Raw genomic sequence first — 18,819 nt, forward strand, 5'->3', positions numbered from 1 at the left:
ATGTGGTTGTGGGAGGCAGCGAGCACCAGTGTTTACCTACGCCGCTATCTTGGTTCTCTCCAGTGCAGCGTGTTAGATACTCTCACAGAAGTCGCCCTCTAATGAAGTGCATCTCATAACTTTCCTGCTCTCTCACAGAACCTTCAAAATAGTATCCTGCAGTTTATCCCATCAACTTGGCATTTTCCTTAAGATGTCTCAGCGCGTGGATCTTTCAGGCATATTGTGCGTTGAGCAGGGAATTCTTTGTGGAGTCATGTGTTCAACTTGTTGAAACGTTAAGGGGAGACACCAAAGGGATCTCTCACAACACTGTTCCTCTACCGTCCCTACTTTTATTACAAACACCCAGATGCAGAAAAGCAAGACCAACGCAGACCTCCACCGGGGAGACGCTTTTGTGCGCCAGCGATGGACCATAACCACGGCAGGTCACAAGATAATTCTTATTGCAATGTCTCAGCATTTGAACATAATAAGGCTGCATTTTATTTTATTTTTTTAATATATTTTATTGATTTTTTTCAGAGAGGAAGGGAGAGGGATAGTTAGAAACATCGATGAGAGAGAAACATTGATCAGCTGCCTCCTGCACACCCCCTACTGGGGATGTGCCAGCAACCAAGGTACATGCCCTTGACCGGAATCGAACCCGGGACCCTTCAGTCCGCAGGCCGACGCTCTATCCACTGAGCCAAACCGGTCAGGGCAAGGCTGCATTTTAAAGTATAAATTATTTTACAGGCATTGATATTTTAGTTTTTGCACATTTTATACATTCTAGCTTTATCATGTTCTTGAGGCTTTAGAAATGACTATTACCAAAGTTATGAGTATGTACTTGTTTCCAACATCATCCGTTAGCTTTGTTCAAAGCTACATCCCATTCTCTGGACTGGCCTGGACAGTGTCTAAAACAGCCATGGGCAAACTACGGCCCGAGGGCCAGATCCGGCCCGTTTGAAATGAATAAAACTAAAAAAAAAAAAAGACCGTACCCTTTTATGTAATGATGTTTACTTTGAATTTATATTAGTTCACACAAACACTCCATCCATGCTTTTGTTCCGGCCCTCCGGTCCAATTTAAGAACCCATTGTGGCCCTTGAGTCAAAAAGTTTGCCCACCCCTGGTCTAGAGCTAACACTTTGGCAGGTGAAAATTTAGCATATAGACATCATTCGACAAATTTATACTGGATGGATGGGTAGATAGATGGGGTTAAAATGTGCATGGCTCCCTCCCTGACTGAGTGGCTCATTGACCGGAGTGTCGTCTCATACACCAAAAAGTTTGATCAATGTTTCTCTCTCACACATCCATGTTTTCTTTTCTCTCTCTCCCTTCCTCTCTCTCTAAAATCAATAAAAACATATCCTTGGGTGAGGATTAAAAAATTAGTTAATTAGTTAATTAACTTTTTTTTTAAAACGTGCATGGCCCCATTGTAAAAGGAATTCAGCTGATTGCACAGTAAGATGGCCAGGGTTGCCCAGGGGGTAGGTGGCTGTTTTGATTACTGTTGTCTGGTAATAATACAGTTTGAAGTCAGGAAGCATGCTGTGGCCACCTTTGTTCTTTCTCAAGGTTGCTTTGGCTACTCGGGATCTTTTTTGTTCCATACAATTTTTAGGAATGTGTGTCCTAATTCTGTAAAAAAAAAAAGTGCCATTGGAATTTTGATAGGGGTTCCATTGAATCTGTAGATTGCTTTGGGAAATATGGACATTTTAACAATATTAATTCTTCCAATTAGTGGGCATGGACTATCTTTCCATTTATTTGTGTCTTCTTCAAATTCTTTCATCAATGACTTATACTTTTCAGAGTACAGGTCTTTCATCGCCATGGTTAAATTTGTTTGTTGGTATTATTCTCTTCAATACAATTGTAAATGGGATTTTTTTTCTTAAATTCTCTTTTTTTCTAGTTTATTGTCAGCATATAAAAATCCAACATATTTTTGTATAATAATTTTATACCCTGCAACTTTGCTGAATTCATTCATTAGTTCTAACAGCTTTTGATGGTATCTTTAGGGTTTTCTACATATAAAATTATGTCTGCAAATGGTGACAATTTTACTTTTTTACGTTTTAATTTGGATGCCTCTGTTTCTTTTTCCTGTCTAATTGCTCTGGTTAGGATTTTCAATATTATACTGAATGAAAGTGGTAAAAGCGGGCATCCTTGTCTTGCTTCTCATCTTAAGGGGAAAGTTTGCAGCTTTTCACTGCTGAGTATGATGTTAGCTGAGGGTTTGTCACATATGGCTGTTATTATGTTGAGGTATATTCCCTCTATACACACTTTGTTAAGAGTTTTTATTGTAAATGGATGTTGAATTTTGTCAGATGCTTTTTCTTTATGTGTTGAGATGATTTTTGTTAACGTGCTGTATCAGGTTGACTGACCTGCAGATGTTAAACCAGCCTTGCATTCCAGGAGTAAGTCCCTCTCGATCATGGTGTGTGATCCTTGCAATGCATGTGGAATTCAGTTTGCTAATGTTGTGTTGGGGATTTTGGCATCCATGGTCATCAGGGATGTTGGCCTATAATTCCTATTTCAGTGTTCTTGTCTGGTTTTTGTATCAGGGTAATGCTGGCCTCATAAAATATGTCTGGGTGTCTTTCCTCTTTTTCTATTTTGGGGAAAATTTGAGAAGGATAGGTGTTAAATTTTCTGTGAAAGTTTGGTAGAATTCACCTGTGAATTCCTCTAGTCCTAGACTTCAGTCTGTTGAGAGGTTTTTGATGACTGATCCAATCTCCTTACTAGTGATCAGTCTGTTTAGGTTTTCTATTTTATCACGATTCAGTCATGGAAAATTGTGTGTTTCTAGGAATTTATTCATTCCTTCCAGATTTTTCAATTTGTTGTCATTTAATTGTTCATACTAGTCTCATATAATTGACCTTTGTATTTCTTTGGTATAAGTTGTAACTTCTCTTTCATTTCTGATTTTATTTATTTGGTCTTCTCTCTTTTTTTCTTATTGAGTCTAGCTAAAGTTTCAACAATTTTGTTTATCTTTTCAAAGTGCCAGCTCTGAGCTTCAGCAATCTTTTCTATTGTCTTTTTGTCTGTTTCATTTACTTGTGTTTTGATCTTTATTATTTCCTTCCTTCTATGAATTTTGGTCTTTGTTCTTTTCTAGTTCCTTTAAGTGGATTTTGTCAGCATCACTTCGCCTGCCACACATGGCAACAAACACCTTTTGAAAATAAAGATGATATGGACGTAATGTAAATGATTTGGCCATTCCTGTGGCTGGGCACTCGGGTTTGTTTGTTTTTCTATTTTTGAGTTATTGTTTCTATTGATGAACAGGGGTGCGCATCATTTTTAACTTTATTAAGTATATTTAAAGAAGGTCTATTAATAATGCTTTTTTCCTTGAAAACCTTCCTGTAGCTACTAGAGATAGAAAGGAACATTTCATAATTGTAAACTGGCCGCTCACCAAGAAAGACACGCGTCCTGTGTGCGGCACCTGTAACGTAGCCGCAGCCCATCAGCAGGCTGACTGGCGGGTGGAGGAAGCGGACACACGTGGAGCACAGCAGGAGACGGAGCGCACCTCTCCCAGCAACTGATGACCCATCCACATGAGACGTGGGCACGAGCCAGAAAGGAGACCCTGCGAGGGTGACGAGTGACAGGGGGGAAGGTGACACCTGTCTGTGCGCTCACCTGTACCTTCTAGACCTACGCTAGCTGGTCCATTTGATTATGAACTGGGACCCCTCAGCCTGTGACTCGGGGGATGGGACAGTGCCCAGCTCAGGCCAGGCAGTTTGGCCACTGGTTGGTGTGGCACGTGGTCTCCCCTGGCGCCCAGTAGCTACAGGGGCTACATTTTGGCGGCGAGTAGTTCCTTGCTGCAGGTGGCATGGGCTCGCTCCAGAAACCCAGGTGGAGTGATTTCTACAAGCAGTAGAAGGGTAGCTCAGCCGGCGTGGCTCAGTGGTTGAGCATCCACCTATGAACCAGGAGGTCACGGTTCACTTCCCCATCAGGGCACATGCCCGGGTTTCGGCCTTGATCCCTGGTTGGGGGTAAGCAGGAGGCAGTCAATTGATGATCCTCTCTCATCATTGATGTTTCTCTCTCTCTCTCCCTCTCCCTTCCTCTCTGGAATCAATAAAAATATATTTTTTAAAAAGCAGTAGAGGGATAAAGGGCCTGGTTTGGGTACTGGGACATCCCGTTGTCCCAGAGCCATTTGGTTGAAAGAGTTGCCTTTCCCACTGAATCGTGTTGCCACCTTGACCATATACGTGTGTGGGAAGAGCTCAGGAGATCTATCTCAGTGCTGCGGCCGAAGCAACGCTGTGAGTACACTCCAGCGAACAGACTTCCTTGGCATACCAGGAAGTGGCAACGCCCACCTGACAAATCTCCAGGAGCCACCTACTCTTAGCCCCGACCCTCATGCCCATTGGATAACATAGCAAGCGTGTCCCTATTGCATTGGCTGCTTATCCCCTTATATATGGCTGTACTTCCTCAATAAACTTGGATCTGTGTCTCTGAACCTGGTCCCCGGAGCCGTGCATGTAGACGCCCCAGCGCGTTGGGCTCCGTCGTCCTCACCCCTGGGGGACCCCCTGCTTCATACGTGTGTTTCTACTTCTGGCGTCTCTATTCTTGCGCATTTACATCTATCCTCAGGCCAGTGCCAAGCTCTCTTGATCCTTGTCATTCATAATAAGTCTTTAAATAAGGCACATAGCCCTGCGACTTGGCCCTTCTTTTTAAAGTTGTTTGGGACTTAGAATAGCCGGAGGCGGCCTGGAGTGCCTGAGGCTGGTGTCCTGACCCACAGGCGGGAAGGGAGGGCCATTCTGCAGACACAGAGCGAGTGTGGCCCCGTGATCCATCGTGAAGCAAAGGGCTTGCAGGTGTGCGAAACACGTCCTTTCAGGGTTTTGTCTTTTTGCCCAAAGGCCGGCAAGAGGAAGGCTCGGTGTTGCCCCCCCGCCCCCGCTCAAGCCCCCCTCCTGGATCCACAAGCCTTTTCCGTTCTCACTCCACGCACCCGATGAGGGGAAACCGGATGGAATGAAGAGAGAGAAAAGGGGGAAAGAGCAGATCCCAGGGTGCGAGACCAAGGGGCTGGAGAGACTCAGGGGAGGGAGAGAGGAGGCTGTCCCAGGGCCCCTTTGCGAAGGTGGGGACTCCCTGTGGCCTCACAGCTGTGCTCCCCACTCAGGACTCGCTTCTCCGGCTGAGAGTAGGCGTTCCTCAGCGATGGACTGGACCTCCTCTTCCCAACTTTCACAGCAAAGAGCAAAGAGCCATGTCCAATGGGAAGGAACGGCTGCTGCTGCTTTAGTCTCTGAAGCGGCATTAACACAATGTGAGTGAGGAAGGTAGCGTTCTCCCGGCTGCCAGGAGTCTGGCGGGAAGCACTCACATCCTTCCCTGATCGCTCAGGGCTCAGGCCCGGCTGCAGGGCTGCAGCGCCCACCCTGGAAGGACAGGCCTCTAACTGCGCGGCTCACGTGCTCTTCCCTGAGTCCCAGGGCAAGCATGTGCCTCGCGCTTAGGAAAAGGCGTCGGAATTTGCCGATTGAGTGAGAATAACCAACATCAGTGAGTCCGGCTCATCTCTGACGGCTTCGTGAGTTGGAGATAATCCTGGCTGCAGGTGCCCAGACATTGCAGGGCGCCCAGCACGAGGCCAGGATGAGGCCTTTCAGTGTGCACCAGCCACCCACCCTCGCGGCTCCGTGCACCGCCCTGCGCCAGCTGGGCCACTTGGTCGCCCCGTGTCCTGCGGACGCCTTCCTGAAACCACACTCTTCCCCCTTTGCTTCCTGTCATTCATGCTCACGTCGCCACAGACAATGAAATGTCTGTCTCGAGAAAGACGCCAGCGGCCCGTGTACTCTGGTTCCCAGGCCTCCCCGGGGGGAACCCAAGGGGGAACCTGCGGCTGTGCGGGCTGGGGCTCAGTGAGGAGGGAGCGCTCATCTGGGAGGCAGAGGAGGAGCCGAGAAGTGGGAGTTGAGGTGAAGGGAGATGTAGGTGAGGCCCAGAGTGGGGTGCCCTGCGGGCCTGCCTGCCCCTCTGGCAGGGCCGTCATGGGCGCAGTGAATGCCATGGGCGCAGTGAATGCCATGGGCTCGGGGTTGATTCTCTCTCGTCTGCTACCTGCGCCAACAGCCCCTCCTGGAGCCAGAAGCCTTAAATCCCGCTGGTAAAGCGAAGGGCTCACAATGCAAACATTCAGGGTAGCCTGGCCTACGCATGTCACCCTCAGAAGAGACTCCTTCTCCTTGCGAGTGGAGAACCCGTTACAATGTGGGCGTGAGTGGGTAGTCGGACAGGGCCGGGACCAGCCTCAGAAAGGGAGAGGGGCAGAAGGAGGCCTGAGGGCCAGGGGCTGGGACAGAGCTCAGAACACGGCCATCTGCTCGCAGCCACTGTTCCCACAGGAAGGAGTGAGCGTGGGGGTTACGGGGCACGCTCATGGGCACAGCGGTGGTGACTGGTGGGACCACCAGAAGCTCAAGCCCAGCCCAGGCCGGACTGGCTCAGCAGATAGATAGAGCATCAGCCTGCGAACCGCAGGGTCCCAGGTTCGATTCCTGTCAAGGCACGTACCTTGGTTGCAGGCTCCTCCCCACCCGGGCCCTGGTCAGGGAGTGTGCAGGAGGCAACCAATCGATGTGTTTCTCTCACATCGATGTTCCTTGATGTCTTTCCCTCTCTCTTCCACTCTCTCTAAAATCATGGAAAAACATCCTTGGGTGAAGATTAAAAAAAAGAAGCAGCAGCAGCTCAAGCCCAGGTGTCTGCCTCTACATCACTCACCTGCCGCCTGCTGCTCCCCGTCTTCCTCGCCATTATCATCATTGGGCAGACTGGCCGCCAGCAGCGTCCCCCAGCTTCAAGTTCAAGGGGCCCTGGAATTACATGCTCGACAAGAAGGAAGATGCCATTTTTATTTTCTCATCCAGTTTCAACAACACAGAAAAGCCACATCACGTTGACTGGAGGGGAGACTACCAGCCACGCGTGTACGAGACTTTAAATCCACACGAATGATCCCAGGACGGGTCACTCATTTCTCAAAACTGTGTGTTCATGTTTAAGGTCAGATTTTTATGGGGAAATGACTTAAGGTGACTCCTTTTCATCACTCTACCAGTGAGAGAAGTCTCTGGCCTGTGCTCACAGTCACTTCCCTTCCGATGATGGAGATGTGACATTAACGATGAGGGCGCTGTTGCCATGTGCGCCACGGCCTGACCCTGACGCAGCTGCTCCGGCCCAGGATGAGAGGGGGGCGGTCACCGGGGCCGCCGTGTCTCCTCGGGCAGGTCGCACAGCTTGACCTCGATGTGGCCGTGGCTGAACGCCTCGACCTTGGTCTCCTCCACGGCGTCCTCCCTCCGGCCCAGCGCGGCTCGCTTCTGCGTCATGGCCGTCCCCGAGGGCCCATGCCGCCGCCATGCGGGGGACAGGGTTTCCCTCACCACACAGCAGCACAGGGCGGCCAGGAAGTTCTTTCTGAAGTTCTCGTTCATAAAGGCGTAAATGATGGGGTTACAGATGGTGTTGGCGAATCCCAGGAATTGCACGACGGCAAAAGTCATCTTGATGGTGACCTCATCATGCTCCTCCTCGAAGCTGCCTGGAACAGAGGCACATTGAGAACGCGCATTTGTCTTAAGGACCCGAAAACAAAACCTCTGCGTCTCATCCGTCTTTGTGTTCATGTTTAAGGTCAGATTTTTATGGGGAAATGACTTAAGACAGCAAGGAACCTCGGTTCGCACTTGGGCGAGTGGCTGAAGGTGTGGGAACTGCTCCAGGTCGCTCTGGGGGGAGCAGGGGTGTCTGCAGAACGCAGCCCCGTGAGGGGCCTTCATTCCCAGAGCAGCCAGGCTGACCGCCACGCCGGGCCCAGCAGACGTGGGGCTCATGCATCCAACCGGACTGCAAGCTGCAGCTACCCTGGGAGCCGTGGTTGCTCCGCAAACGTTCCCTGTTACAGAAACGCGGTCATCCGAGAACCGCGCCACGTCGGAGGTCATGGGGAGACTTCCGAAGGGCGGGAACGCATGGGTTACTGAGTTCATGGGGCTCGGGGCAGGGCTCTCGCTGGGGACAGAGGCTGCCTCCTCTCCCGACACCTGTGTGACTCGGGGGCGCAGAAGGCACAGCAGGGAGGGAGGGTGTCAGAGCGTTCCTGGCCCGTCTGTAATTATTAAAGACGTGGTTGCGCTCAGACAGAATTCTCTGCCATCGAATGGTCTAGTCCAGTGGTCGGCAAACTCATTAGTCAACAGAGCCAAATATCAACAGTACAACGATTGAAATTTCTTTTGAGAGCCAAATTTTTTAAACTTAAACTATATAGGTAGGTACATTGTTATTAACTTAATCAGGGTCCTCCTAAGCTGGCCTTTGCTAAAAACGTCCTCAATCTGAGGGGTCGACCTCAGCGAACGTACCCCCACTTCTTCTAACGCCACTTCTTCAAAATAGACTCGCCCAGGCCGAAAACCGACTTCTGCGCATGGGCCACGAAGTTTCAATCGTACTGTACATGCGCGCCCGCACGTGGTATTTTGTGGAAGAGCCACACTGAAGGGGCCAAAGAGCCGCATGTGGCTCGAGAGCCGAGGTTTGCCGACCACGGGTCTAGTCGCCTTGCAAACACAAAAGAAACCTATTCAACATTCGGTACTTGATTGGCCCCGCGCATAGCGACACATTTCCCAGGAGCGTTGTGCATTCCGGCGGGAGACGCAGCAGGGCTCCGTCAGGGGAGGGCCACACTCACTGTATTCCACCAGCATGTGCACGACGTGGAACGGAGCCCAGCACGCGGCGAAGAGGGCCACCACGGTCACCATCATGGCCACAGCCCGCTTCTTCTTCCTGGGCCCACGGGGACACAGTGTCGGTTAACCTCTCCCTGGCAAGCGTGCCGGATCGATGGCAAAGCTCGTAAATCAAGCCGGAGCCCAGACTGCTAACCATCATTCCACCTTCCCGTCGCCATCACCCTACCCCCACATCTCTCACATTCTAAACACCCTCGGACGTGTGCGCAGAGGGGGCTGGCCTCCAGCAGGCTGCTGGGCACGGATGATGTCATCAGTCTTCCCAGCAAGCCTTGACGGATGCAGAAACGGGGCCCCTCGAAGGTCAAGTAACCTGCAAGGTCAGACTGGCCAGTAAGGGATTTAAAGGAATAAGGGCTCCTTGGGTTTAAATTTAGGCAGTCTGACTTCCGTGCCTAAGCTCTTATTCTTTGACCTTGAAGGCCACTCGCCCCTGTGATAGGAAAATATCAATATTTATGAAATATGGGCAGCCCTAAGATATAATTAAAATGTAAACCTTTATTATATCTCTAAGTGACATCCTAGGATTTCAAACTAGTTTTCTCCATGACTCCTGTAAAGGAGACAAGCAGGTGCAAGCAATCGGCTCATTCGCCTGGTGCTTTAAATCTATACAAGTTCATAGTCATTATTTCTCATTTCAACGTGTGGCAGCCCTTTCCTCCCAGGAGGGGGGGGAGCTGAGTCGGCGGAAGTTCCAAGCTGCTCAGCATCTCCTGCACTGAGGGAGGATGTCTTCCTACAAACTGGGCACCAGGGGGCGCTGCGCACGCGAAGCAATGCAAAAGTCTCCTCAAACCACTGGACTTCTTACCAGGTTTTGTTTATTTTTGTTTTTAATGGCCATTCCGTGTCGATTGTAAAATGAACCATATGTTTCATTTTAAATTTTCCGCTAATGAATGCAATCAAAAAGCAATGCCCTTTGGTAAAGATAAAAGATATCAATAAAAATTAAAGAAAATAGCACGTTCTGGCTTCTCAAGGATTTTCCTAAGTATCATCTCACATATTTTAGCGTTGTGCCTGGGCGGGAGGCAGGGGGGACGGACTCCGTGCTCCCTGGGACCTGTGAGGAAGGCGGGGCGGGAGGAAGGAGACTTCTGGGCTGTGAGTGGCAGGCAGGGGAGTCCACAGCTCTCCCACCTCGTCCTGCTGACATATCGACGGAACAGACACTGTCTAAACCCTGAGGAAGCTTCCATCTGAGAGGGTGGATGTGGGGGCTGGTGAGCTTGCTCTTCCTTCCTGTCACACATGGACCCTCAAAAGTGTACAGAGAGCTCATCCCTACACGCGAAGGACAAATGGCACTAACAAACGCACCCCAGAATTCTGAGGTCCCCGGTAACCGTCCCGTCCAGCACAACTAATTAAAAACATTTGAGCCCAGCTGACGTGGTTCAGTGGTTGGACGTCCACCTATGAACCAGGAGGTCACGGTTCGATTCCCGGTCAGGGCACATGCCCGGGTTGTGGGCTCGATTCCCAGTGCAGGCCATGCAGGAGGCAGCCAACTAATAAAAATTTGAACCTGAGGAGAACTAAACCAACCTGACGATTTTTGACATCTCGTTTCCATGGATGGTCCGAAGCACCGAGCTGTCCCCCACTCTCTTGTGGATCCAGAGTTCGTAGCCGATCTTACTGTACAGGCTGAGCATCACCAGCAGCGGCAGGAGGAAGAGGATGACGAGGATGAAGGTGGTGTAGACCTTCTGGTGCACGGGGCTGCTCCACTCCTCCAAGCAGCAGACGTGCTGCTTTTCGTAGAGGAAGTCGTACTTAACCTTTGGGATGAGAATGGCTGGGTCAGGAGAGCCAGCAGCCAGGGACCACGGGGGTGCAGACCCTCATGTGGTTACCATGGGGACGTGCCTCCAACGACATACGATTTGATTGTCCTTTCGTTCTGAACTGTGGGTTGTTTTTTTTTCCACGTCGCTGCTTAAATTCTTCTGCGTTTTAATGCTTTCTTTTCTATGTTAAGTGGAATTGAGGTCCAAAGCCTGTTCGCTTTCTATCTCTCTCCACTCTTTTTTTTAATTTGTTTTCTCTCTCCACTCTTTACACTCTGGTCATAAGTTTTCAATGGGGTACAAGAACACTTCAATGACCGACATATGAATGAAAATACCAGTTACAATGTCACCCCAATAAATTCAATAAAACAAGAGATTCTGAGGTGAATGAGAAAGTGGGATCCAAACTGTTGCTGATCTAAAAATATTCAGACTCAGTGATAAGCCTTTGAGGGGTGTATTTTATAGAAAGTCAATGTCTGTTTATTAATACCATTTCTGACATACTCATCTCATCAGTTCAGATGTATTACTAGTAACAACATTAAGAAAAAGAGCAATGCTAATAAGAGACAAAGTAAACATTTAGCCTGTATTCAAGTCATTTCTCTGGACAATAGGAATAAACGTTAGGGAATTTATCAAAGCGACTGTCATTTTACCCACTCTGGCACTTCCCAGATGGAACATACTTAGGTCTTAGACGTCCTTCTGCCTCCATCCCCAGCAAATTTTATCTCCACTCTTCAATGCCAATTGAAGCGGGGGGGTTGTATACTCACCAAAGATAAACTTCACGCTCTGATCTAGGTGTTATTTACAGACACAACTAACTGGGAATGAAAACACTCAGTGAAGAGTAATTTCAAGATCCGGCAGGGGGGTTGTATATTCACCAAAGATAAACTTCACGCTCTGATCTAGGCGTTATTTACAGACACAACTAACTGGAATGAAAACACTCAGTGAAGAGTAATTTCAAGATCCAGACTCCCCGGGAACAGGACATCAAAATGAAATCCACCTGACTCCATGCAGATGGCGCCAGCAGGGCCAACCACGGGGACTGCTCACTGGCATGTCCTAGCGCAACACCGATGGCCGGTCGACAGGGACAGGTGTGCACTGGCCGAACGACCAGTTGCTATGATGAGCACTGACCACCAGGGGGCAGACGCTCAACACAGGAGCTGCCCCCTGGTGGTCTGTGCACTCCCACAGGGGGAGCACCGCTCAGCTGGCTGGCGAGCACAGGGGCAGTGGCGGGAGTCTCTTCCACCTCCAGGGCAGCACTGAGGATGTCTGACTGACGGCTTAGGCCCACTCCCCACCTAAGCCGGCAGTCGGACATCCCCCGAGGGCTCCTGGACTGTGAGAGGGTGCAGGTTGGGCTGAAGGACCCCCCTACCCGAGTGCACAGATTTCATGCACCGGGCCTCTCGTTGTCCTATATGTCAGCCCTGGGAGAGAGCCTGCAAGAAGAAAGCAAAGGGGTCAGTGGTGCTTTATGGCACCAGGTGGCAGTGCCAGCCTCAGTCAGGCTTGCACACACTGGCTCTGATAGAATGTAGGTGCCAGAAGGAGGCCGTGGGATGCATATAAATACGTTTATTTGCTTTGAAGAATGAACTCATACTTTCTCCTGACAGAAAGCAAATCTGATTTGGCTGCTCTACCCGGCAGCAAGCACTGGCTTTGTCACTTGAATTATGTGTATTTTCTATAAACTAAATCAGTTCCGTAGATTTAAAATCTATTTGGAGCATGTGCTACAATAATTATATTTATTTTTGTTAATCCTCACCCAAGGACATTTTCCCATTGATTTTTAGGGAGAGTGGAAGAGGGAAGGGAAGACAGAGAGAAACATCCATGTGAGAGAAACACATTGTTAGTCTCCCGCACGCACCCCGACCAGGAGCCTGCAACCAAGTACATGCCCTTGACCAGAATCAAACCCGGGACCCTTTGGTCTGCAGGCCGATGCTCTATCCACCGAGCCGAACTGGCTAAAATAATTGTATTCTAAAAGCAGACAAATCTCCTAGAGTTCTGTGGGCAGAAATGGACCCCACGGTGGGAATGGGTTGGGTCATTTCTGAACGGGGCCCCTCCTGCGGGTTTCTTGCTGGAGAACAGGCCTCGGAGAGGGTGCGGGTCACAGAGTGCTGGAGCCCATGCTCCCGGAGCAGCCACCAGAGCAGGAGCAGCAGCCGGAACCTGGGCAGTTTTCTCTTGAAGACATCCATGAAGTAAAGGCTCGGTCACAGGCCACAGTCACACTCAGGGGCACCTGCCCTCCTGTCCCCACTCTGCTCCGAGGCCCCCAGGAGAGAGGGACAGGAGAGGAGGCGGAGAAGAAGGGGATGGGCACCCCCCCTCCAGCGGGCCGGATGCTAGACCCACAGCAGCTCCCACCGGGGAGGGAGACGTTGCCGACGCACCGAGGATTCGGGCTGATGGGGTCGTGACACCGGGCTGGACATGTTAGCGACAAACTAGCACTGTCCTGGTGGTGAGGTGACCGGAGGAGCGCCAGGCACCAGAATCGAACCCGGGACCCTTTGGTCTGCAGGCCGATGCTCTATCCACCGAGCCGAACTGGCTAAAATAATTGTATTCTAAAAGCAGACAAATCTCCTAGAGTTCTGTGGGCAGGAAATGGACCCCACGGTGGGAATGGGTTGGGCCATTTCTGAACGGGGGCCCCTCCGGCGGGTTTCCTGACAGAGAACAGGCCTTAGAGAGGGTGCGGGTCACAGAGTGCCAGAGCCCATGCTCCCGGAGCAGCCACCGGAGCGGCAGCAGCAGCCGGAACCTGGGCAGTTTTCTCTTGGAGACATCCATGAAGTAAAGGCTCAGTCACAGGCCACAGTCACACTCAGGGGCACCTGCCCTCCTGTCCCCACTCTGCTCCGAGGCCCCCAGGAGAGAGGGACAGGAGAGGAGGCGGAGAAGAAGGGGATGGGCACCCCCCCTCCAGCGGGCCGGATGCTAGACCCACAGCAGCTCCCACCGGGGAGGGAGACGTTGCTGACCCACGAGGATTCGGGCTGATGGGGTCGTAACACCAGGTTGGACATGTTAGCGAGAAACTAGCACTGTCCTGGCGGTGAGGTGACCGGAGGAGTGCCAGGCCCGCGCCAGGCTTCGTCCTGCATCCCACCAGGTAGCAGGGAATGGAAGGAGCCGGCTTCCTGCCCGCGTGTTGGAGCCTCGCTCACTCAGCATCCACTTAGGTCGAGAATCAAGCCGCATGCTCCCAGACAGAGACATGCAGAAAAGCAAAACGGAGCCATTCTCTCACATCATCTACAAAATAAACTCCCAACGGGCTACAGGTTCCGTGCAAGGCCTAAGGGCTGAAAGCATAAATCTCCGAGAAGAAAGCACAGCAAGTAACTATCTGAGGTCCGTCTGAGTGATATCTTTTTGGACACATCCCCTCAAGCAAGAGAACAGAATAAAAATAAACCATCAAATGGAACTGCATCAGACTGAAAAGCTTTTGCTCAGCGAAGGAAACCACCAACAAAGTGAAAAGACCGCTGACGGACTGGGAGAGCTTATTCACAAACGGTATGTCCAATAAGGGGTTGGTCTACAAAACAGAGAGTAAACTCACACAACTCAATCACAAAACAATAACAATCCGGTCGAGAAATGGACAGTGGACGTGAAAAGGCATTTCTCCAAAGAGGACATACAGATGCCAGCAGACCTAGGGAAAGAGGCTCAATGGCACTAATCAGCAGGGAAAGGCAAGTCAAACCCACAGTGAGATGCCACCTCACACCTGGCAGAGTGGCTACCATCAGGAAGTCCACAGACACACGTGCTGGGGAGGATGTGGAGCGAAGGGAGCCCTCGTGCACTGCTGGGGGGAGTGCCGACTGGTGCAGCCACCGTGGGAAGCAGGATGGCGATTCCTCAAGCTACTAAAATAAAATTACCCTATGACCCAGCAATTGCACTTCTGGTATTTATTCAAAAAACAAACACACACACACACACACACACACACACACAAAAGCAACACACAATGAGAACACTGATTTATCCGCAGCCCTCCGTTCATTGTGGCATTCTCTACAATAGCCAAGGTAGGGAAGCAGCATAGGTGTGCATCGATAGATTGAGTGGATAAAGAAGCTGAGGTGGCCTGGCCAGCGTGGCTCAGTGGTTGAGCGTTGACCTGTGAGCCAGGAGGTCACGGTTCAATTCCCAATCAGAGCACATGCCCGTGTTGCGGGCTTCATCCCCATTAGGGGGCATGCAGTAGGCAACCGATCAATGATTCTCTCTGATCATTGAGGTTTCTATCTCTCTCTCCCTTCCTCTGTGAAATCAATAAAGATATATTTTTTAAAAGAAGATGGGGTATATGTGTACAATGGAGTACTACTCAGCCATAAAAAAGAATGAAATCTTGCCATCTGTGACAACATGGATGGATATAGAGGATATTATGCTAAGGGAAATAATACTAGGCAAAGACAAATACCATGTGATTTCACGTATATGTGAGATCTAAAAACAAAATAAAACATAACCATACTCATAGAAACAGAGACCACAGGGTGGTTACCAGAAGGGAGGGGAGAGTGGGGTGAGCAGGGGAAGGGGAACAGAGTCAACAATATAGTGATAAGTGCACAGGATGAAGATGACACTAGAGTCAGGGGGTGATCACATTATAGGGTCTAAAAATCCCTATATTGTACACCTGAGACTAATATACCCAATATAAGATTGCATACCAACTTGATTAAAATTTAAAAAATAAAAATAAATAAATAACGCCAGGTTTTAAGTGGACCCTTGTCTGAGGCACATCTGACACCCTGCTGGTGGACGTCGCATGCTGTGTTGATTTCAAAAGCACAAAAGGATGCACAGTTTAAACACTGTCTCAGGGAGTCCTGGGCGACCCCCAAAATAACACCAGGTTTTAAGTGGACTCTTGTCTGAGGCACATCTGACACTCTAGCTGGTGGACCTCGCCTCGCATGCTGTGTTGATTTCAAAAGCACAGAAGGACGCACCGTTTAAACACTGTCTCAGGGAGTCCTGGGCGACCCCCACCTAGGTTTGAAGACCACTGTCTGTGCTGGACACGCCCCCAGTGGGTGGGGCCACTGGAAACCAGCAGGGCCCCGCCCCCTCTGTGACTCCCCAGGCAAGGCGGGGCCCAGCTGACCAAGAGGCTGGATAAGACAATCCCCCCACGTTTCCAATTCAAACTGCAATTTGTCACTGAATAGAAGACAGGTGAGAAAGGACTTAGGACAGAGAATCAACTAATAAGAAGATAATCGATCACAATTTTTTTATGTGACTTTAAAATAAAAATATTTGGAGTGACCCCCGGACACTCACGACCTGACTGGCCACGCAGGACCCTCGGCGAGCCGCGTCCAGCTGCAGGAATATGCAGACACTGACCCTGGCCAGTCTGACCCACGGAAGGTCAAGGAAGAGCGAGGTAAAACAGCGGGGAAATCTGAACACGTGTTATTTGAGTCCGGTTGGAAAACCGCCAGTGAAATCATTGCGATCACGCAGATTCGCTGAAATCTCTTGCAGGAAGGAAAGGATTTCAATCAAGAGGGCAGGACATTGTCATAGTATCAGTATCAGCCCCAGCCCCGAACCCACCTCGAGCCGCTGCACGTGCCACATGGGGGCTCCGACGATGACCGCCACCAGCCAGACCACACCTGTAACAGGGCACAGTCATCAGAATACGACTCAGCCGAGCAAAACACGTCGTGCTCAGTCCTCTAAGCATACAGACTCCAAGGCCCTGTGCACCCCGTCACCTCCCCAGGAGCTGGGAATGGTCTCCTCGCGTGTTCTCACCTCCACCCTCTCAGCCCCTCAAAAGTGCTGCTGGAAGAGTCTCCCTAAAACACATTTCCAATGTTTGAACGTCGGTAACAGTGTCCCAATGCCTCCAAGTAAGACCCGACTCCCTGACATGGTCCCCAAGGGTCTTTGTCATCTCACCCACCTCCCGCTTCCCTCCTACATGTCAGCCCATGTTCTTCCCACTGAGTCCCCTCCTGGGGCTACAGAGCTGGCTTCCGTCCCTGCACCGGAAGGCACCGTGCTGCTCTGCGCCTCCATGCTGGCCTCCCGGATTGGCACCTGCTCGCACGCTCTCTGTGCACTGACTCAGAGCTACCTCCTCTAACAGAGCTTCCCGGGCCACCATCCTTTCCAGCTGGAACGGGCCACCTGGATTCTCCCAGCCAAGTAGGTGCTCGCTGAATGAATGAAAAACTGAAGCATGACATAGATCACCCTCTACAATTTCTTCTCGAAGAGGAAAGTCCGTTTACCATCACCGCCCTAAGATGGGCATTATTTTCCTATTTACGTAACAAACACAATAGCAGAAACCGGGAGGCTGTTGGGAGACTTGCTTTAAGGATGTGTCCTTCAAAAGGAGCAAGAGAATCTTCAGAGCCTGGGACGGGCCGGAACCAAGAGCCCGACATCAACTGCAAGGAAAACTTCCGGCTCCCACGCCTCTGCTCTTCCCATATGAGCAGGACCAGTAGGGACACCGTGGGTTGTCTTGGGTTCAAGGAACCAAGGAACTGAGACTCACTTAAGCCACAACGGGTTTTTATAAGGACACACACCACCGGGCACACTGCCCAGAGAGCCTGTATGATTCAAGACAGTTCTCTCTCTCTCTCTCTCTCTCTCTCTCCCACCTCCCCCCTCCCTCTCTTTCATCCCTCATTTCTCTATCATCTATCTGTCTCTCTACCTATTATTTATCTATCTGTCTATCTATCTATCATCTATCTATCTATCATTTATCATCTATCATCTATCTATCTATCTATCTATCTATCTATCTATCTATCTATCATTTATCATCTATCATCTATCTATCTATCTATCTATCTATCTATCTACATTTATCATTATCTATCTATCTATCTATCTATCTATCTATCTATCATCTATCATCTATCTATCTATCTATCTATCTATCTATCTATCTATCTCTGCACATGGCCAGGTATATCTATTCTACCCCACTCCTCACTGTATTACGTTACCTTGTGTCCAGTCATTTCTCCAGCCATCAGTGGTGTTTGGACGGAGTTGAGTCTAATTGGCTTAGCTCAGTGCCAAACCCGGGTGCAGGGCGGGCTCAGGGGCAGACACCTAAGGCTGGGGGAACACTGCGGAGGGGTCTGTGAGCTCTGAGCAGGGAAGTCTGGCATCAGCCGCTGGGGCAGGTGCACAGTCATGGCCGGAGGTGGGAGAGGGTCCTGGGCTCTCTGAGCAGGACCCGCTTGGACTGCCTGTTACCAACTTTGCTTTCAGATGGCGAGCCCGCTCTGCGCCTCTTTCCTTTTTAATAATCCGTCAAGTGCTGCGCTCCGGGCCCTCCGTCCACACCACCCGCTGCCTCTAGATGTCCTGATGGTGAATGGCTGCCAATTACTAAGAGCCAAGAGGCCTTTGAATTCTTTGTAGGAAGGATGCGACACACATTTTGATGAACTAAAACAAGCAATTTTGTCCCGCCTGGTTTGTCTCCTTGAAATGAGTGGCTTTTGGAAGCCCTGGGCCCCCCGGAGAGCGCGAGAAAGGCTGGCCCCACTCTCCCGCTCTCTGGGTGGTCACTTTGCTAGTAGCTGCTCTGGGAGAGCGGAGCTTGTTTCGCCTAATGCACTCCACGCTGCGAGGGGCCTGGGCTGTAAACAGCTGGATGCAATGATGGGGCAGAGTCCCCCCTGTGACTGCGGCTCCGGGACGGGATGTTTCCCTCCAGGGCCCGCTCAGCAGCCTCGTGGACGGACGCAGGAAGCCAACTGCCCAGTAGCTGTGTCTGCCAGGGTCAGCAGCACCCCGCACCAGTGTTCCCGCGGCCCAGCCTTCTGGACAGCACCCCTGTTCTCTGCTTTTCTAAACACACTTTTCCTGTCTCTGTGTATACTGGGCATCGTAGCCACCTCTGGGGTCAGGAAGTCGTAAGGACTGTTCCCGCAGCCCTGCCACCATGGGCTGGCTTAGGTCACGCCAGCCGGCTGGGAAGGTTGAGCCCTAAACTGAAGGGGCACATCTGGAATGAGAGGCATGGTGCTGGGGTGGGCCCAGAGGGGAGGGGGAGGGAGAGG

The 18,819-nt window shown here is 50.6% G+C and overlaps 1 protein-coding gene across 1 annotated transcript in view; it reads right to left on the minus strand.

The window, feature by feature from the left end:
• Positions 1-6,935: 6,935 nt before the first annotated feature.
• QRFPR (pyroglutamylated RFamide peptide receptor) overlaps positions 6,936-18,819 on the minus strand; it is a 29,342-nt gene continuing 17,458 nt past the window's right edge. Inside the window, exons 3-6 of the mRNA XM_005869928.2 lie at positions 16,331-16,392; positions 10,425-10,660; positions 8,804-8,901; positions 6,936-7,648 (exon numbers count right to left, since the gene is read on the minus strand). Of these exons, the coding sequence (XP_005869990.1) occupies positions 7,305-7,648; positions 8,804-8,901; positions 10,425-10,660; positions 16,331-16,392 (740 nt within the window). The 3' untranslated portion in view covers positions 6,936-7,304. The remainder of the gene's footprint in view (positions 7,649-8,803; positions 8,902-10,424; positions 10,661-16,330; positions 16,393-18,819) is intronic.

This window comes from Myotis brandtii, unplaced genomic scaffold, assembly GCF_000412655.1.
Source record: "Myotis brandtii unplaced genomic scaffold, ASM41265v1 scaffold3097, whole genome shotgun sequence".
NCBI lineage: Eukaryota > Metazoa > Chordata > Mammalia > Chiroptera > Vespertilionidae > Myotis > Myotis brandtii.